This window comes from Gekko japonicus, unplaced genomic scaffold, assembly GCF_001447785.1.
Source record: "Gekko japonicus isolate JY-2015 unplaced genomic scaffold, Gekko_japonicus_V1.1 scaffold776, whole genome shotgun sequence".
Lineage (NCBI taxonomy): Eukaryota > Metazoa > Chordata > Lepidosauria > Squamata > Gekkonidae > Gekko > Gekko japonicus.
Window position 1 is genome coordinate 377150 of NW_015161428.1, and position 21141 is coordinate 398290.

General features: G+C 49.9%; 1 protein-coding gene across 2 annotated transcripts in view; it reads left to right on the plus strand.

The window, feature by feature from the left end:
- Positions 1-21141, plus strand: part of NSF (N-ethylmaleimide sensitive factor) — a 147653-nt gene that overhangs the window by 85831 nt on the left and 40681 nt on the right. For both annotated transcript variants that reach the window (XM_015428946.1, XM_015428948.1), the window contains exons 9-11: positions 8106-8305; positions 15893-16058; positions 20645-20719. In XM_015428946.1, coding sequence (XP_015284432.1) covers positions 8106-8305; positions 15893-16058; positions 20645-20719 — 441 coding nt within the window. The remainder of the gene's footprint in view (positions 1-8105; positions 8306-15892; positions 16059-20644; positions 20720-21141) is intronic.

Sequence of the window (21141 nt, forward strand, 5' to 3'; positions counted from 1 at the left end):
GAAATGATTTGGAAAATATTTGAACACCTGGTCTTAAAATATTTTATTCATCATGTTAAAATAAAACGTTCCATAATCAATCTTTTTCTTTTCTTTTCTCAATTTTTCCAATGTTTCGGGAAAAAACAAAAAGGCTTCAGGGAAAAAAACAGTTTTTTTTCCTGAATTTTTCCGGTTTTCCCCCGGGCCTTCACATCTCTGCCTCTGCTTCAAACCATGGTGAGCTCAGGGCCAGATGGACCAAGGACACAGATCAGCTTTGCCAGCAGCTTCGTGTGCTCAATTAGGGCTCTTTTTGTAGAAAAAGCCCAGCAGGAACTCATTCGCATAATAGGCCACACCCAACAGCAGAAACACATTAGCATATTAGCCCTGGCAACACAGCTCATTAGCATGTTAGGCCACACACCCTACGCCTTCCCTTGGTTTGCCTGTCGGCTGCAGGGAGCCCGGACAAGCCCCCCCCCCCTTGAAGGGAAGGCAGTTTAAACTGCCTTCCCTTGGCTTGCCCGGGTGCCCCGTGGCTGTGGCTTGCCTGGGCAAGCCATCCCTTGGACAAGCTGGGGAAGGCACGGGGAGGCATTGAAATGCCTCCCCAATCCTTCCAGGGCTCCCCGGTCCGCCCACCTCGGATTCGCCGGGGAGGGGGGGGTCGCTCTCCAGGCCTTCCCTCTGTAGCCAGGCACGCAGAGGTTTTGGCTGTAGTGGGTGTGGCCGGCTCTGAAGCCAGCCGGAACTCCATTCCTGTGCGTTCCCGCCCAAAAATAGCCCTGGTGCTCATATGTTTCTCTTTTCTTGGAAGGCCTTCCAAAGTTACTGCAAATTCTCTAGGGCTAAAGCACCGTTTCTTTGTGCCCAGAACAGACTGGCGGCATGGCCCTTCTGCCCTAATTTCATCCCCTGCAAACCATCCTGTCTCTCCGTGCTGTCATAAGTAGACCATATCATAGTAATGGGCTTTCCACCCCGGCCCTCCCCCGCTGGGAAACTGCTGGGCCCCAGTAAAGTGTTCTTTTTCCTGTCCTCCACCTGTGTATTCCCCATCCTCTGAAATCACCTTCTGCTCCCCGAAAATACAACCCACGACATATAAGCTGAGTGAGAATGTGGGCTTCGGGGTCCCTTGGTGACCTGCTGTTTTCTCTCATATGAGTTTGACCACGTTTCTGAAGCTCGGGGCGGGGGGGGGGGGCGTTTACATGTTGCATGGTGCGGGGGGGTTTCAGCGGCTTGCAGGGCTGTGGTATTGACTGTAGTATCCAAGGGAGTGATGTGTCCCCTATTTATGTCTTGACTTCTCTGTCAAGCAGCTGCTAGCTCCCAAAACATCCTGCCTGCTAGGCTCTGGTGAGTGTGCGTAGGGGGCATCTGGAATTCACTGCCTCAGGAAGTGGTGGCAGCTACAAACATAGCCTCAAGAGGGGGGTTGGATGAACATCTGGAGCAGAGGTCCGTCAGTGGCTATTAGCCACCAGGTATAGATGGAACACTCTGTCTGGGGCAGGGATGCTCTATCTTCTTGGTGCTTGGGGGGGGTCAACAGTGGGAGGGCTTCTAAAGTTTCGGTCCCTCTGGTGAAACCTCCTGATGGCACTTGGGTTTTGGCCACTGTGTGACACAGAGGGTTGGGCTGGGTGGGTCCTTGGCCTGATCCAACATTGGCTTCTTATGTTCTTGTGCTGGACAGAGTCTTGGGATGGATGCATCTTCGCCAGTAGCAAACGAAAGTTCTCATCAGGCATAGAAGCCTGATAGTAAATCAGTTGTGCATTCGTCAAAGGGTTCTTAAGTGTGCAGCAAGTGACTAGTACTTTAGTGGCTTTACTTTTTGGCTTGACCCAGCAGGACGATTCTTATTTCACTCTGCCCCCGTGTTATGCCAGAATAGGGGTCCCTAACCTTTTTCAGCCTGTGGGCCCCTTTGAAATTTTGACACAGCGTAGTGGGCGCAGCACAAAACGATTGCCACAAAATGGCTGCCTCATGAGGGGAAGCCAGCCACAAAAATGGCTGCCTCATGAGGTGAAGCCAGCCACAAAAATGGCTGCCGCAGCTTACCTTCAGTTACACAGTAATGATCTTTATGCTGCGGTGGCAGCTGCTGTCCAAACCACTGTGTGATACAGAGTGTTGGACTGGATGGGCCTTTGGCCTGATCCAACATTGGCGTCTCTTATGTTCTTATGTTCAAGCAATGCTTTAAAAATCTATACAGCAGATGCCCACCTGGCCCCACTTAACTTTCTAAAAACACTTGATGGGTGCCAGGAGAGGCATCGGTGGCCGCCATGGGAACCCCTCCTCCACTCCTCCCTAAATTAAAACTTAAGTCATGCTGCACTCCTGCAGCCAAAAAGGTTTACTTTCTAGAGTGTAAGGGTGAGAATTACCTCCCTCAGGGCCTAACCAGATGATACTCCTGGAGTTCAATGCCTACAGCCCTGGGTGTTTTTGAACACACTAGATATTGCAAGGTTCTTATTCGGTATCCGGCACATGTCGGCTTTCCCAACAGAGCAAGGGTGTTTTAGATTCGGGAAATGCTGGGGGGGGGGTAAGCCCCACCTCCTCCCAGACTGCAGGCCCCTGCATGCCCGGCAAGTTTTTAAAAAACACACACACATGTAGGGAGCTCCAAACGTGAAATTTGCAGCTTATGGTCTGCTTAGACCTGCCAGAGTGTTTGCATAGGTTTGGTGCCTGGTAGAAGTGTGCCTCCTGCCTGGGTCAGCAGTCCCCGCCTTATATGCAGACAGTAATCTTGCAGACACTGAAGGGGTTACCTTTTGTTACAGCAGTGGAATTGGAGAGCGTGTGGCCCGTGGCTTCCCCGTGCGAGATAGTGAATGCGCCAGGGGTGATGTCCATCTGGCCTGTCTGACAGCAGAAAATTCCCCAAACCTGTTTGCATTAAAATCTGCCCCAACTTGCTCGTAGCCTTTCCGTAGCCTCTCTCGTCTCAGCAAGCTGGGATTCCCCTTTGCCAGCATCACTCATCATTCAAATCCCGCTTCCCTGTTTTTTTGGCTACACAAGGGATCGTGTTCTCACCACATGCTGAATTAACAGGCTCTTCCCTGACACTAATTTGACAAGGATCACTTTTAATTTATCACCACCTTGCTGGTTCATGTGTAAAATTAGTCTTTTACCTCCAGTAATATTTCTCTTTCCTCCCCCTTCCACACTTGGTGCATCTCTCCCCACTCCCCCCCCCCTCTCTCTCTCTCATGCCTGAGAGTTGACTAATACATTTTCTTTCTCATCCAGATCCCTGTGATAACATCAAGGCAGTGATAACAAAACAGGTTCATTTTTTTTAAAAAAAATCACAAATGGCAGCAGCTGTCCCTTGGCTTGTCTTTGAGCTACTTTTACCCATTTATAGGAGCTGCGGTGGCTCAAGTGGTTAAGACACTGGACTGCAGGCTGGAAAGTCGGTAGTTCAGCAGTTCGAGACCCGGGTGCCGCATGACGGAGTGAGCTCCTGTCTCTAGTCCCAGCTCCTGCCAACCTAGCAGTTCGAAAGCAAGAAATTGCAAGTAGATACATAGGTACCACTTTGGTGGGAAGGTAACAGCGTTCTGTGCACCTTGTTGTTTAGTCATGCCAGCCACATGACCACGGAAACATCTTCGGACAGCGCTGGCTCTTCGGCTTGGAAATGGAGATGAGCACCGCAACCCTAGAGTCGGATTCGACTGGCTTTCGAGCAAGGGAACCTTTACCTTTTTTATACTGAGGCATAGTCTGCCTTAGTTCTGTCCATGGAACATTTAGGAGCTCGGGGTAGGGGGGAGAGCCATGCAAAGTTGAGTGGGTGGCAGTTTCCTGGGCCTGCTATGCGGAGGCACTCTGATTCCGCCCCTTCAGGCTTGGCTTCTGGGTCAGCCCCACTGCTCACCAGCAGGACACGTGCTCACATGTGCAGAAGGTCCTGGATTTTTAAGTCTTACGTGCCTCATTTAGAGTCTGCCTTTCTCACTGGATACGCAAGGCAGACCTCACAGACTGGGTGCTTCCACACATCCGGAATGATGCAGTTCCAATCCGCTTCAGCGACCGTTTGCAAGTGGACTTTGCCATCTCACACAGTAAAATCCAGTTGCAAAGTGCACTGAAAGTGGATTGAGAGTGTGGTGTTCGGTGTGTGTGCGAAAGCGCCCTGCTCAGAATAAATCTGTACAGTCAACAGAGCGGGACATCCAGAAGACGGTGAAATAGGATTTGACTGGAAGCCAACCAGGGGTGATGCTCAGCAGAAGCATTAACACGACACCTTAGACAAAAGCAAAAATTACAAAGTGGGAGCCTGCTCACAGCAGCAGACAGTACGTACGATACACAGTGGCAGAGTCTGCAGTCTCTAGCCCCTTAAAGGTAAAGGTAAAGGTTCCCTTGCTCGAAAGCCAGTCGAATCCGACTCTTGGGTTGCGGTGCTCATCTCCGTTTCCAAGCCAAAGAGCCAGCGCTGTCCGAAGACGTTTCTGTGGTCATGTGGCCGGCATGACTAAACACCAAGGCGCACGGAACGCTGTTACCTTCCCACCGAAGTGGTACCTATTTATCTACTTGCAATTTCTAGCTTTCGAACTGCTAGGTTGGCAGGAGCTGGAACCAGAGACGGGAGCTCACTCCATCATGCGGCAACCTGGGTCTGGAACTGCTGAACTACCAAACTTCCACAGCCTGCAGTTCAGCATCTTAACCACTTGAGCCACCGCAGCTCTAGCCTGCTCTAGCATGGCACTAAAGCATTTTTTTCTCCAGGAAAGATGGAGAGTACCTTCTGGCAGCTCTTACAGCTTTCGATGCTAAGGTATTGTCTCAACTGCTGTATGGAGCAGCAGCCTGGGCCTGTAGGACGAACGGGACTGTAGATCTGCTGGTAATTTCTGTGTCAGATCTGTGGGATCCCAAAATACGTGGCTGGTACTGCCCTCAGACAGCATTCTATTAAATCAAGGGCTTGCATACTGACATTCAATCTAGCTTATTCTAGCTTATTCTATTACATGAAACAAGATAATTCAGTTTGTGGAATCAGGCTCTAATAGAAAACGGAGTATCCCACAGTACCCACAGAGAGAAGTTTCTGTTCCAGGGTGGCCCCTAGCCAGTGTTCCCTCTAAGCTGAGTTAGTGTGAGCTAGCTCACAGTTTTTTAGCCTCCGGCTCACACATTTTTGTCTTAGCTCAGGAAGGATGGCTTTAAACTAATTTAGGCAGTAGCCAAATCGCTCGCTCACAACTTTAATGCCCGTAGCTCACAAAGTAGAATTTTTGCTCACAAGACTCCACAGCTTAGAGGGAACATTGCCCCTAGCCTGTAAGATGATCGAGCTGTTGATTATGGAGTTTGGTATCAATTGTGCCAACTGCCAGGCTAGGCGTGTTCGCTCTGCTCTCCCGGTGGGAATCCCACCACTCTAGGCTTGCCAAGTCCCCCCGCCACCGGTGGATCGGGCCCCGGGGGGAACTCCACCCCCAAAGCACGGGACGTGCCCAGCATCAGCACGTCACCCGGAAGTGACGCAGCCACGCCGGGCCCACCAGGGGCAGGGCTGCAGTCATCCGAGGGAAAACCCTTATGTTTTTCCCTCGGATGACCGCAGCCCCGCCCCTGGCGCGCCCGACGCGGGCGCGTCACTTTCAGGTGACGTGCTCGCGGCGCGTGCGCTCCCGGACCAAGCCAGGAGTCCCCCGCTGCGGCTTAAGGTAGGACTTGGCAACCCTAGTCCATGATCTCTGAAGGCTGTATATTAGGTGTACCATTTTCCAGGTCGGTATTGCAGCTGTGGTTTAGGGACCATTGAAACTGTGAAGCATGTTCTGTTTAAATGTCTGTGCTATAAGGAGGCTAGAGAGAAATGGATCCAACCACTTATGTGCTAGCAAAATGAGCTTCCTCTAGATATTTTAGTTACTAAAATTTTAATGGAATCTAGGTCAGCAAATACTCTTTTTGTTAACTGAGTTGAATTCTTCCTTTTGTTCCTAAGTGGAATTGATTGATATTGCTCAAGACCTGTAGGTTAGAGAAGTAAAGGAAGGAAGGAAGGAAGGAAGGAAGGAAGGAAGGAAGGAAGGAAGGAAGGAAGGAAGGAAGGAATATAATGAATAGACCAAATGTGGAAGCAAGCTTGAATTTTAAAGCTAACGAATATAGATCCAGGTGGGTAGTCGTGCTGCTCTGAAGCAACAGAACACAGTTCGAGTCCAGTCTGGCACCTTTAAGATTTTGTTGGTCTTAAAGGTGCCACTGGACTCAAACTTTGTTCTAAAGCTGATGAATGTTATACATTTATGTGTTATTTCAATTTATATTACATATCAGAAGGTAAGCAGAAGCTGAACGTTCCTTTTTAAAACGGGCATTGCGTATTAAGTTTTATAATGTAAGCAATAGTGTTGTGATTTACTTCACTATCTTTTGAAATGCTGAGGTGTTTTGATATAAAAAGGGTTAGTAAAATAAAATACCAGTGCGATACAAGGGTGATATGGGGCTCCATCACTTGTTAAAATCCTGCAAAGTAGACTTGTGTTCTCATGCGCCCAGGGTTTGGCCACAGAGATCCATGCTCGGATAACATCCAAGTTAGACAGCTGTGGTATTATGTTGTGGTGCGGGCTGCCTTTGAGAACTGTCCAGAAACTTCAGACTGGTCCAGAATGCGGGAGCCAGGTTATAGGCCACAAACTGCCTACAGGGATTGTATCACCCTGTGCTGAAAGATCTGCATGGATGCGACTCGGTGGCCACAGTGGACTTTGGGACTGGGCTGTGTCAAGGCCCACCTTCTCCCTTCCCGTCTAGCCTGCCGGTCAAGATCTTCATCATGGGTCCCCACGCAGTTGGCGACTAGGGGACGAGGCTTCCTCAGCAGTGTTTATGGAGTGATCCACCTGGCACCTACCCTGTTAGTATTTGCGCTCCATTCACCCTGGCTTGCAACTGAAATGTCATGGCAGCTCGTGTTTTGTATGATCTCGGACAGTATTCCCTGCCTGTTCTGAAGCTGTTATGGTCTGCTGTTATGCCCCCAGAATTAATCTATGTGTGGGAAGGGACTTCTGGTTTTCTGTGTAGACTAGGATGGTTTTTATCGAGCTGTTCTTAACTGCTGCATTGTTTCTCCTCTGTACTTAACGGCCAATGAGTTTTCTAAATAAATCAGCAAGTGCCAACAAGGAGCCTGAAGACTTGACATGATAGAGGTTTACAAGATTATGCATGGGATAGAGAAGGCAGAGAAAGAAGTACTTTTCTCCCTTTCGCACAATACAAGAACTTGTGGACACTCCATGAAAGCGATGAGTAGTAGGCTTAGAACAGACAAAAGGATTTCTTATAAGAAACATTGCTTGGGGCCACTACATCAGACAATTTGTCCATGATATAGTAGTCCCAAACTTTCAAACGCCATGATGAAAGTAATAGCTTATTAGGAGACTTCCAGCTACTTGCTATAACCACTTTAGCTGCTGTTAGTAAAATTGAGATAAGTTCTTGACTGTGTTTAGGAATATGAGGGTCATTCCAAAGGTCTAACAATACAAGATCAGGTTGCATGGGTATCAGATGACCTGTTCGGACTATGTACTATGGTATTCATTGGTTCCTTGTTTGTGTGTTTAATGTTGTTTAACAAAAAAAAAAATGGTATTAAAAAAAAGAACAGATAAAAGGAAGTCCTCCTTCGCCCAAAGAGTAATTAACATGCAGAATTTACTGCCACAGGAAGTGGTGGCCGATACAAGTACAGGCAGCTTCCAGAAGGAACTGGATATACATATAGTCCCCTCGCCACGACAAGGCAGTGATCCATGAGGGGGATACATATAGAGCAGGGGCTATTAGCCACAAGGTATAGAAGGAACACTTTGTCTGGGGCAGTGATGCTCTGTATCCTTGGTGTTTGGGGGGAGGCAAGAGTGGGGAGGGCTTCTGGAGTTCTGGCCCCGCTGGTGGACCTCCTGTTGGCCCCTGGATTTTGGCCACTGTGTGACACAGAGTGGTGGACTGGATGGGCCACTGGCCTGATCCAACATGGCTTCTCTTATGTTCTTATGATCCCCCCCCTCCCTTTTCTTTCCTTCCAGGCTGTAAGCATGTGAAAGGCATCCTCCTCTATGGGCCCCCTGGCTGTGGAAAGACCCTCATGGCCAGGCAGATTGGCAAGATGCTGAACGCCAGAGAGCCCAAAATCGTGAATGGTCCTGAAGTCCTCAACAAATATGTCGGCGAGTCAGAGGCCAACATTCGGAAGCTCTTTGCTGACGCAGAAGAGGAACAAAAAAGGGTAATGTGGGGGGAGGGAGATGATGTTATCTGCCGCTGAGGATTCAAACTGGGACTAGGTGTTGTTGGACATGTGTGACTCAATCTGCCTTTATCCCCCTCTCCCTTTCCCCAAGGTGGTCGGGATGATACTTTTTCCTTTCCATTTCCTCTTATTCCCTTAGAAGCTCATTGATTCGTAAATCTTGAGCAGCGGAAAATACTTATTCCTTATTTTTGGAGGCAAGGGCCAAAAGGACTGAGGCATATTTTGCAATAGCTAAGGAAAATTTAGAATCCTTATCGCTAAGCAAAAGAGCCAGGGTTTCTGGAATATAGGGGGGTGATTGGTTAATTAAAGGCTTGATATAATGGTCCCTTATATTTCCCAAAAAAAAACCCTACATTCGATCAGGGCAAGAAAGGATGTATCGATCCTGTTAAGGCCACAAGGGCAAATTCTGTTGGAATAGGGCCTCTTCAGAAATCTCCCCTGTAAAACCATTGTAGGTATATCAGGGGTCATTTTGTAGAAAAAGAGGTGCAGGAGCTCCTTAGCGTAGCTCATTTGCATATGCCACGCCCCCTGACATCACCGGAAGTGTGTCAGAAGGCAACACCCACCGCTCAGGCTCCACTGGACTGTTTTGGATTGCTAGCTATGGGGGGTGGGGGGAACACGCAGATCTGTCCTTGTAGAGGAGGGAGAGCTTGTACCTGAATAAAACTTGGTCTTAAAGGTGCCACTGGACTGTTTTGGATTGCTAGCTATGGGGGGGGGAAGGCGCAGATCTGCCCTCACAGAGGAGGGAGAGCCAGTTTGGTGTAGTGATTAAGTGCGTGGACTCTAATCTGGGAGAACCGGGTTTGATTCCCCACTCCTCCACTTGCACCTGGCTAGATGACCTTGGGCAAGCCGTAGTTTTGATAAGAGCTGTTCTTGAAAAAGAGCAGTTTCTGTCAAGAGCTCTCTCAGCCCCACCTACCTCACAGGGTGCCTGTTGTGAGGAGGGGAGGGGAAAGGAGTTTGTAAGCCGCTCTGAGACACCTTTGGGTAGTGAAGGGCGGGGTATAAATCCAATCTCTTCTTCTTGTACCTGAAGATGGGCCGCTTGTTGCATGTGCCCGCCCCTGGGCTCCTTACTGCCGGAGCTCTGCTCCTGTGCTCTCCCACAGGAAATGACCCCTGGGTATAACATTAAGTCTTGCAAACAGGAAAGCTCTGCAATATCGTGGAATGGAAAGCAAGGTTCCCTCTAGGGTGTGCTCTGTGTGCTGGGTGCACTAATTTTTAGCCTGCAGCCCACAGGTTTCTTGCTCAGCGCTAGGCACGCCTGGCCCAGCTGCTGGCCACTTGCTACCCCCCCCCCCAATCTCGCATGGCGCTGGGTGGCGGGCAGCAGCAAATTAGCATACAACTTAATGAAGATGTTTTGACATAGGCAAAGACTAAATAGCAATAACAAGCTAAGTTGATACGATCACCATTTGTTTGGATTTAATTGGGGGGGGAACAGTGCACTGCAAGATATGCTAATTTGCTGTTCAGCTGTGCAGAGACATCTGCCTATATATATGAACTGTGAACTTACATTTCACCGTATCTGAGGAAGTGTGCATGCACATGAAAGTTCATATCTTGAACAAACTTTTGTTGGCCTTAAAGGTGCCGCTGGACTCCAATTGTTCTAGGAACTTTTAGATTAATAGAAGAAGCTGGCATATCCAGCAAATAGGACAAATTCTTTTTAGTATTCCACTTTCCCCACCAATTTATCCATTGTCCTTTAAAGGGAAAGACAGTCTGTAATCTGAAGGTTATTCACCTGGAACACACTCTTACTTGTTGAAGGGGAAGGAGAGGTCCTTTTCTTAACATTATTATTAGATAATGGCCGTTCGCTGGATCTTACATCCTATTTTACCGTTTCTGAATAAAAAGGGCTTCCCGTGTCTTTGTAATGAGTGTTCCTGGTTCAATGGTTTTATCCTGAGAAGATAGCTTGTAATAAGCTCAGGCCTCTTATAAATGAGTTTCAATGTGTCTGCTATAAGCGTGGTTTGCAACGCCACCAGGCTGAGATCTTGAGACCTCTTTCCAGCATTCTTATCAAGAATTACTCTATCATTTTTTCCCCACTGAAATAAATGAATCCTTTTGGTTCAGGGAGTGGGAGCTATCCAGTTCCTCCGCCTCCACCTGGCTCTGATGCATTAAAAGGTGAAACCTATTGTTGAAGGACTCTGGGGGAACACTAATAAAAAAAACCCTCATCTAGTCTGCTTTGTTTTACTTCCATGTTTAAATCATCATCAAAGGGGCGGCTCCACTTTTAATCCATTTTGATGATCAATAATCGATTAAAACAGCCTTAAAGAAACCTAAAATATTCATAAAAACACAGAAGACACCACTCCGTGACTATCAAGCAGCGGACTAAGTAAATGAATAAGTGTCGCTTACTCAGTTCTCCCTTATATAGCATAATATATATAGCATAACATATGCTGGATATGGCTTTTATAGGTTTTTATGATTTTAGAATGCTGTACATCGCCTAGAGCCCCACAGTTGTGGGGATTAGGTGATTAATAAATGTAATTAAATAATCAAACAAAAAGCAGAGCTGACCTATCCTCTCAGCCAGGCGACCCCACCCTGCGGTGGCTCAAGTGGTTAAGATGCTGAACTGCAGGCTGTGGAAGGTCAGTAGTTCAGCAGTTCGAGACCCGGGTGCCGCAAGGCGGAGTGAGCTCCCATCTCTAGTTCCAGCTCCTGCCAACCTAGCAGTTTGAAAGCAAGAAATTGCAAGTAGATAAATAGGTACCACTTCGGTGGGAAGGGAACAGCGTTCCGTGCGCCTTGGTGTTTAGTCATGCCGGCCACATGACCACGAAAACGTCTTCGGACAGCGCTGGCTCTTCGGCTTTGAAACGGAGATGAGCACCGCAACCCTAGAGTCGGACTCGATTGGCTTTCGAGCAAGGGAGACCTTTACCTTTAGCAGTGTATAAATAGATTAAAGGGGAAAAATTAAGTGAAATGGCAGAAAGGGATTAAAAAAACTAACTAGGAGTGGGAGCCCTTACTAACTATGTACCAACTATAGGCAATACCACCTTTAATGGCAGCCTGATATTCCCCTGCAAACTATGGAGACCATCTTGTTCTTATTGAGCACTTTATTCTTTGTTGATTTAAATGGTTTTTCTGTTTTACTGTGTTTTTATGTGTGAGCACGAGTGCTCCCTTATAAGCTGCCCTGAGCCCGCTTGTGGGGAGGGCAGGGTATAAATATAAAAAATATCAAAAATAAATAAAAATAAACACCGCAAATGAGCGGCTGTGGGAGCAGCGGCTTTAATCAATTGAAAGAAATAAGCTCCTCCACAGCTATGCATGTAGCTGGCGGGAATACCTAAGATAAAACCAGGGCTATTTTTGGGCAGGAACGCACAGGATGTGTGCCTAGCCTGGTGTGTGGCCTAACATGCAAAAGAGTTCCTGCTACAGAAAAAGGCCCTGGGGTTTGGACAGCAAACAAGGTAAACAGAATAAGAAGCTAAAGGTGGGTGTGGCTGGATGACCAGACCTCATAATATGGGGTTGCGGCCTAATGTGCCAATGAGCTGTGCTGTCAGGGGTGTGGCCTAATATGCTAATGAGTTTCTGCTGTTGGGTGTGGCCTATTATGCTAATGAGTTCCTGCTGGGCTTTTTCTACAAAAAGAGCCCTGGATAAAACTATGGTGAGCGCTTTCGCTTCTTGCTTATAAGACACACAGAATTAAAAGTTTTTCTCTTCCCCCCCCACAAGAAGGAAGAATTAAAAGCAAGATCAGTGGGAAACTATTTAAAATAAAAACGAAAATCACTTAAAATCAGCTAAAACGATACTCCTCCACGACAGAACGGCGCCTATAAGCGTCTAGTCACGCGCAGCCGGAAACAGTGATATTCTTGGTTCCCACTTCACCTTTTTAATTCTCACCACAGCCCTGTAAGGGAGGCCAGACTGAGAGGCAGTGGCTGGCCCAAGGTCACTAAGGAAGCTTCCTGACAGTGTGGGGATTCGAACCCGAATCCTTCAGATCCTAGCCCATCATATCATGTTGGCCCTTGGCTGCTTTTGTCCGTCACCAGAAGCAGCAGTCCCGCATAGTCTCCCTGCCCCTTCCAGTAAATCTAATAGTGGGGAATGCACAGCGTGACATTATTGCAGTGCAGTTGTGCCTTCACGAGCTGGTAGGCAACGAAGTTGAGCGGGAACTGGGAACTGGGAAAACTCAGTGTAGGGTTGCCAGGCCATGGTTGGGAAACTCCTGGAGTCCCCTCCTTCCAGTGGCAGCCACTCATCCTGGGTAATGTCTGGTTTTCGCTGCCGTGGGCTCATACAGCATTGTGAGAGACCATGCAAGTCCCCTGATCCCCTGGGGCGTAGGTACCCTGTTCCTTCAAGAATCTCCCAAAGGTGCCTGCCAAATCCTCCCTTCAAAGTGTCACAGGAAGCCACAGCTTCTGCTGTTCTGTGGCTGAACTGTTCTTGTAGCTAGGATGTGATCCAGGGCTCGCCTTTCTGGGCTCACCTGTGCCCTGGGAATTCTGGATAACAGACCTCACAGCTTGATGATTGCAAAGGGCACTACAGGCTGGAGAGATTTGTTTCCGTTCAGAATGTTTACAGAGCTCCGAATGCATCTCAGAGGCTGTCTGCATCCCTTTACGCCGTTATGATGCTGAAAGGTCCACCGAGAATACCTGATTCAACAAGGTGGGTGGTGCGGAGACCTGTCGAGAATGCTCTCTCGGCAGATGTTCCTCCGCTCTGGAATCCACTTCTTCCTACAAAGTAGGCAGCAGCAGGTGGCGATCAGTTCCTGAGGAAATAGAGTAGGCTGCTTACCATTTCAAGCTGCAGATGGAAGGACCATTTTTTAAAAAATGTCCCCCGACATAAAATAAACACTCTTGCAAGGAGAAAAATAGCTTGTCAGGAACAAATGTTCTAGCCCAGTTCGTGGCCTGCTGTTGTCTGTTTCTGTTTTGTCAGGGAGCTATTTTTAAATGCGGAAGAACATTGCCAAGGCAGGATCTTCATGCATCCCACACACCCATCGTCTGCAGTGCCCCTGTGCCATTTTGCTGCATGTGGAAGCCAAGCCAAAGTCTATACGCCACCCGGCAAGGCGGGATATAAATTGAAAATAATAAATAATAGTGATCTCTAGGCCCTTCTCAGATTGGCTTTAGGTGGCTGCAGTTAGGGTTTGAGTAGGGGAGAAAGGAATTTCACTGTTGCAATTGGGTTTTTTTTTAAATTAATGTGTTTTGATCCACCCTGAGCAGGTGGGGTGGGGCACAACCAGGCACAAAGCAAAAGGTCACGTCCAATCGATGGACAAACCCCGATGCCCGCTTCCCGTTCCTAGAGTGCCCTCTGTCGTGCCGCACAGACTACCCTGCTGTTACGTGATCCTCCCCGGATTACTGGCAAGAACTCGTCAAGGGTCCCCAATGGGGTGTGTCTGAAGGCACCTTGGCAGCCATCGACACCTTTCTTGGTGCCCGCCAAGTGTTTTTAGAAAGTGGGGCACGGCCTGATGGGGCTGTTGGCCATTGGGAAATTTGATTGGCTGTGCAGGTTTTTAAAAACATTGCTTTGGCAGTAGCTCAAGTGGTTAAGACGCTGAACTGCAGGCTGTGGAAGGTCGGTAGTTCAGCAGTTGGAGACCCGAGTGCGCTACGTGACGGCGTGAGCTCCCGTCTCTAGTTCCAGCTCCTGCCAACCTAGCAGTTCGAAAGCAAGACATTGCAAGTAGATAAATAGGGACCACTTCGGTGGGAAGGTGACAGCGTTCCGTGCACCTTGGTGTTTAGTCATGCCGGCCACATGACCACGGAAACGTCTTCGGACAGCGCTGGCTCTTCGGCTTTGAAACGGAGATGAGCACCGCAACCCTAGAATCGGATTCGACTGGCTTTCGAGCAAGGGAAACCTTTACCTTTACTCCCCAGAGCACAAGGGTCTTCATTGTGTGATTGAAGGTCAGGTGCGGCCACCGCTTCATGACTGGCTCCTCCTGCAGCAGCCGTTTTGCGACTGCACACATCATGCTGTGTCAGAATCCCAAAGGTGCAAAGAAGCTCGAAAAGGCTGGGGACCCCTGGACTCACCCCATCATAAATACGAGTTATCCCACCGTCTGTATACGGCAGGCTAGTATTATCCCCATATCCCTGATGGGTAACTGAGGCTTTTTTAGGAGCACACGGTAGGTGTGACAGATCAGCTGAAATCTGGATAGGTCGATGTGATGAACTATGAAAAACCACTCTGAGGGGAGGTAGTAGCAGAGGCTCACTCTGATTGGTGAGTCGCCTCCAGGACAACGGAAGCATCCATCAGGGGGCTGGGGGGGGAAGGAGAGCTGACAGTTGGAAGGGTGGTTGGAGGTGTTCTTTTTGGGGAGAGAGTGAATCTAATGGAGGAGGGGGCCTTTTGAGTGGCTGCCTTCAGAGAGAAAACACTCCGTCTGGGAGACAGTGGCAGGATGTCCCAGAGAGAGGGGCAGAGCAGACTCCACTGAAGGGTTGTGTCAGAGTAAAAGGTCAGACCCAGGTTAAACAAGAGACATCCACTCACACAGGGGCTAGTTGGTATTCAGAGCCTAATCAGGGGAACCCTAGTTTATTGGTTGTATAACTTCACTTGTTCGTTGCCAACTGTTTGCTATTATAAAACCTTTTCCCATTTCCCTTCCTTTCGTTAAGAATAAATCTTTCCTCGTATTTCATTTTTAAACCCTGCTATTGGTGCCATTCTTTCATACCTGTCGGGAAAGGTTTGGGCTCCGGAGGTTCCCTTTACCTGAGAAGGGGTCCTCACAGTCGACTTTTCAGGTCATGCTCTTAACTTCCGTGGTACCATATATCTGACCTTCTTTCCAGTGGTCTTGAAAACCCCATGCTCGTAGAATCATAGAATCACAGAGTTGGGAGGGGCCATGCAGGCCATCTAGCCCAACCCCCTGCTCAATGCAGGATCCGCCTAGAGCATCCCTGATTAGGGTTTGTCCAGATGCTGCTTGAAGACTGCCAGGGAGGGGGGAGCTCACCACCTTCCTAAGGCAGCTCATTCCACTGTGGCACAACTCTGACTGTCAAAACGTTTTCCCTAAAATCCAACTGGTACCTCCCCCCCTTAATTTAAACCCATCATTGCGAGTCCCCTCCTCTGCCGCCAACTGGAGCAGGTCCCTGCCTTCTCCCTGTCCCCCTTCAACCGCCTCTTCTCCAGACTGAGGATTCCCAAGTCCCTCAGCCTTTCCTCACGTTTGCCTGTAGGTTCAATGAAGGTTGCTTGAGACACACGGACTCTCCCGCCACAAGATAAGAGGCTTGCTCTGTGGCCACTCTGGCCGGGGGAACCCTCCTCTCCAGCTTCCTGGGCCCGTGAGATGTGCCAAGCCCTTAGATTCACATCCGCTTCTGCCGCCGCTTCTGCCTCTGGCCCGGGAAGCCTCGCCCCGGGATTGCGTAGAAGAACGAAGGGGGCCAGCCCTCGCTCCCGTCCGGTGGCTCACAGCACTCTTCTGTTTCCCTCCGGCAGCTTGGTGCCAACAGCGGCGTCCACATTATCATCTTCGACGAGATCGATGCCATCTGCAAGCAGCGCGGGAGCATGGCGGGGAGCACCGGTGTCCACGACACAGTCGTCAACCAGCTGCTGTCGAAAATCGATGGGGTCGAGCAGCTGAACAACATCTTGGTCATCGGTAGGAAAACACCTCGTTCTGCTCGGGGGGGGGGGACTTGGCTGTGGTGTCCTGTAGAATCCACCGTTCAGTTGTGGTTGCCGTGGTTGCATCAGGAGCCAATGACTGGTTTAATGTATTCAGATTTTGGTAGGTCTGAAATTCAAAACAGGGTAGCCACTGGGAAGCCTGGGCAGGTGCTTACATGAGGTACAGCCGTGAATGGGGAGAGCCCGGTTGGCCATCGTATTGGTTCTCGCGCACCCTTCATCCCTAAATTGCCTGTTCCAGTAGAAAAGGACAAGAGTCCAGGAGCACCTGGAAGGCTGACAACATTTGTGGCCGGGGAGGAGCTTTCGTGAGGCGCGGCTCACTCCTTCAGATGCCCCTTCCGGCCTTTTATGATTCTTACGGTGGCAGGAGAGAGTGGTGGATTTTCACCTTGCCTTTCAGCACTGAAGTAGCCCTCCCGTTGGCTTCTGAATTTACATGTGTAACAATGGGATCAGCAAAAGGAGCCATGGGGTTGGAGCCAGTGACTCCTTTTCCCCTGGAGACCCAGTTTGGTGCAGTGGTTAAGTGCTTGGACTCTAATCTGGGAGAACCGGGTTTGACTGTGGTCTAGGCTTCTGTGTTTAGCTTGCTGAAATTAGGATCCTACTGTGTAAATTCTGCATCATTTTAATGTGTCGTGTTAAGACTTATGCTTTGCTTCGATTCCGTTTTTAGATTTCTGATTGGTTCCCTGACCCTAATCCTTCCCCCACATGCTCCCCACAGAGCACTGTGTTCAGGGACACAAAACTTTCTAGTGCTCCCTGGCCCTAAAGAGGCCAGACTGGCCACTACCAGGGGTAGGGCCTTTTCTGTGGCAGTGCAACGCTGGTGGAATGAGCTCCATGAGGACACCAGGGCCCTGCAGAGTTTACCTCAATTCCGTAGGGCCTGCGAGACGGAGCTCTTCCACCAGGCATTCGACCACACTTGACATCTGGATAACTTGGCGCCTTCTAGTGCTCCCTGGCCCTAAAGAGGCCATATTGGCCCTACCAGGGGTAGGGCCTTTTCTGTGGCAGTGCCACGCTGGTGGAATGAGCTCCATGAGGACACCAGGGCCCTGCAGAGTTTACCTCAATTCCGTAGGGCCTGCGAGACAGAGCTCTTCCACCAGGCATTCGAACACACTTGACATCTGGATAACTTGGCGCCTTCTAGTGCTCCCTGGCCCTAAAGAGGCCAGACTGGCCACTACCAGGGGTAGGGCCTTTTCTGTGGCAGTGCCACACTGGTGGAATGAGCTCCATGAGGACACCAGGGCCCTGCAGAGTTTACCTCAATTCCGTAGGGCCTGCGAGACGGAGCTCTTCCACCAGGCATTCGACCACACTTGACATCTGGATAACTTGGCGCCTTCTAGTGCTCCCTGGCCCTAAAGAGGCCAGATTGGCACTACCAGGGGTAGGGCCTTTTCTGTGGCAGTGCCACGCTGGTGGAATGAGCTCCATGAGGACACCAGGGCCCTGCAGAGTTTACCTCAATTCCGTAGGGCCTGCGAGACGGAGCTCTTCCACCAGGCATTCGACCACACTTGACATCTGGATAACTTGGCGCCTTCTAGTGCTCCCTGGCCCTAAAGAGGCCAGACTGGCCACTACCAGGGGTAGGGCCTTTTCTGTGGCAGTGCCACGCTGGTGGAATTAGCTCCATGAGGACACCAGGGCCCTGCAGAGTTTACCTCAATTCCGTAGGGCCTGCAAGATGGAGCTCTTCCACCAGGCATTCGACCACACTTGACATCTGGATAACTTGGCGCTTTCTAGTGCTCCCTGGCCCTAAAGAGGCCAGACTGGCCACTACCAGGGGTAGGGCCTTTTCTATGGCAGTGCCACGCTGGTGGAATGAGCTCCATGAGGTCACCAGGGCCCTGCAGAGTTTACCTCAATTCCGTAGGGCCTGCAAGACGGAGCTCTTCCACCAGGCATTCAACCACACTTGACAGCTGGATAACTTGGCGCCTCCCTGGGATTGTTTGTATCACCTAAGTCTGTACTAACTGACCCCTGTTAAGAAAGTATGGGATTATGACTGCCGTCGCATAGGAAATATATATGCATTGCACTTTAGATTTTATGTGTTTTAAATGGTGTTAATACTTTTATGTAAGCTGCCCTGAGCCTGCTTCGGCGGGGAGGGCGGGGTATAAATCCGACAGACAGACAGACTGACTTGATGGCAAAAAACAAAACACATCATCATCTGTGTGTCTAATAGCAAAAGTGTGGCCCCATCGGTGGATATCTCAATTTGTGGATTGGGGCTACACTTACCCCAGACAGATAGCTCTGCAAACTCGTCCCCCCCCCCCCCCCAATTTGCAGAAAAATCTGAAAACTTTTTAAAAATACATTGGGGGGTCAAATCCCCCCCCCCAAATTTCATTGTCTGCACATGCACGGACAAGGAACCTGCCTCCTCTGGCAGCGGCTCCAGTGGTGGGGTGGATGGCAGCCGCAGTGGGCCACGTAGTAGAAGCCAATCGCAGCCAGGGTTGCTGGCAATGGAGGCATTGTGGTGGGCCCAGCAGTGGAGACTGGGAACGTCTCCAGGCTCACTTGGAGCGGAAGCGGTGGGCGAGCTGGAGCTGCGCTGGCTTTGCCTGCAGCATCGGGTATGGGAGGGCAGGAGACACATCAGGCCCGGCAGCCAAGGCAGGCCCGTAGCCAGGATTTTGTGGCTTGTGGGGCAAATTTCTTTCTGGTGGGGCCGCAGTTCTCAGTGCAGAAAGAAAAGCCATTGAGCCGATCGAAAGCTGTTGCCAGGATAGATCTCTAAATCGCAAGCTGTCGGCCACTTTAGATGACAGTTCTCAGCCGCCGCAAGTTAATCACTTCTGCCAGCCTAAGCAGGTGGGAGTGATGACTTCTATAATCAAGAAAGATTACACTTGGGCAGAAAAACTCTCTTAAAGGAGGCCAGTTTCTTGAGACAGAGTTAGAAGGGATCCTAGAGGTCACCTACTCCAGCCCCCTTGCTCAGTGTGGGAATTAGTCAACTAAAGCACCCCACTCTGCTTAAAGGAGCGCACGCCCTACCGTAGCTATGGACCTGAGCAAAGGCCAGATGCCATGCCGGGCTCACTGGAGGGAGCTGGGGCTGCGCAAGGCTCACTGGCACTGAAAGGGCAGGAGCAGGAGATGTGGTGAGCCCAGCAGTGGGCCCAAGCTTTGCCGGGCTCACTGGCAGTGGATGCAGTGGGGGTGGGTGGCAGCTGTGGAAGGTTTCTTTGGAGCTGCATCTAAGGGGGAGAAGGGGCTCCCCCCATGAGTATCACAGGTTCCCACTTGTGTGTTTTAATAGCCAAGTTGGCCAAATCTGAGGATATTTAAATCTGGAGACTTGGGCCATGGAGCGGACAAAACAGATACAAACCTGAGTAACACCCCAGGTGTGCAGAAAAATCTGAAATTAAAAAAATCACATTGGGGAATTTAAAAAAAGCAACCCAAAGGATAAATGGAGTGCCTAGGGGTTGCCAAGTTGTCGTCCCCCCCGGCTCAAAGAAATAAATTCAGAGTTGCGTTGGTTACACTGAAGAGTGATCAAGAATTGGCTCTCAAGTTACCTTGGTGCTCTGCTTTCTTCGGGCCGAGGGACGCCCATCTCGCCTCAGCCAGGGCCAGGGCTCTCTCTGTCCGGGCCCCCGCCTGGTGGACCATGTTCCCTATTGAGACCAGGGACCTGCGGGGTCTCCTTCAATTCCGCAGGGCCCGCAAGGCGGAGCTGTTCCGCCAGGCCTTTGGCTGAGGCAGCGGGGGCCCGTCTATGGCCTCCCGGAGGGTGCCGCCACCCGTCCACTGACTGACCACCAACAACCGGCCTTTAACTCACTGCACCATCGGGCCTGAACTTTATAGCCAGCCGACGCTGCTTCAAGCTGTACCCGTTGCTTTAATTGTTATAGTGTTTTGTCGCGGTTTAAACGGAAATTGTATTTATTACAATGATGTTACCCGCCCTGAGCCTGCTCGCGGGATGGGCGGGATATAAATGCAAATAATAAATTAATAAATAAATAATTTTGTCACTGTCCGCTAGTTCATGTGGACAGTGGGACAAGCTGTGACTGGTCAGTGAGCTGGCAGCAATGTTCCCTCTAAGCCTTGGAGTCTTGTGAGCAAAACTTCTACTTTGTGAGCTACCGGCATTAAAGTTGTGAGCAGGTGATTTGGCTACTGCATGAATTAGTTTGCTCTGGAGCCCTCTTTCCTGAGCTGAGACAAAAATGTGTGAGCCCGAGGGTAAAAAACTGTGAGCCAGCTCACACTAACTCAGCTTAGAGGGAACACTGGCTGGCAGTACTGTGATTTTCAGATGAGTGGATAACTCCCAGGAGCAAAAGGCTCTGACCTCTCCTGACAGTAGTTCTTGTATTGGTTCTCGGCCTCACAGGGTAAGGAGGAGGATGGATAGATAGCCCCCAACATCCCTTGACCTTTTACCATTTGGAATTGGCGTATAGTGGCCAATGTGAACTAATCCAACGGATGGCTCTGATTGAGGGCTCCTTTTGGGAGGTAGTTTAATACACCTTTCTGTCTGATCCATAGGTATGACCAACAGGCCAGACCTGATCGATGAGGCTCTTCTTCGACCTGGACGGCTGGAGGTGAAAATGGAGATTGGTTAGTAAGCAATGGAAACATTAGTGTCGACAGGTGTTGTCAAAGGCTGCAGGTTTATAGTGGGTGAATCATGAAGGTCTGTTTGGGGTGGGGCTTGTTACCAGGGGCACGTGTTCACGTTCTGTGTTTGTCATCTGGGGCCTAAAAGCATAAGTGGGGTGGGGGGTGGGGGGGAATACTGCTTTTGTAAAACTCCATCTGCATGGTTTCCTGGAGGTGCTTGTTACTCGCCACAGGTGACCGTGCAGGAGATTCCTTGCAAGCCTGGATTTCTGGCTTAGCACGTTTGCCGTGACCTGGCTAGCCTGATCTTGTCAGATCTTGGAAACTAAGCGGGGTCAGCCCTGGTTAGTATTTGAATAGGAGGCCACCAAGGAAGCACTGGGCTGCTGCAGAGGTAGGCAGGGGCAAACCACCTCTGA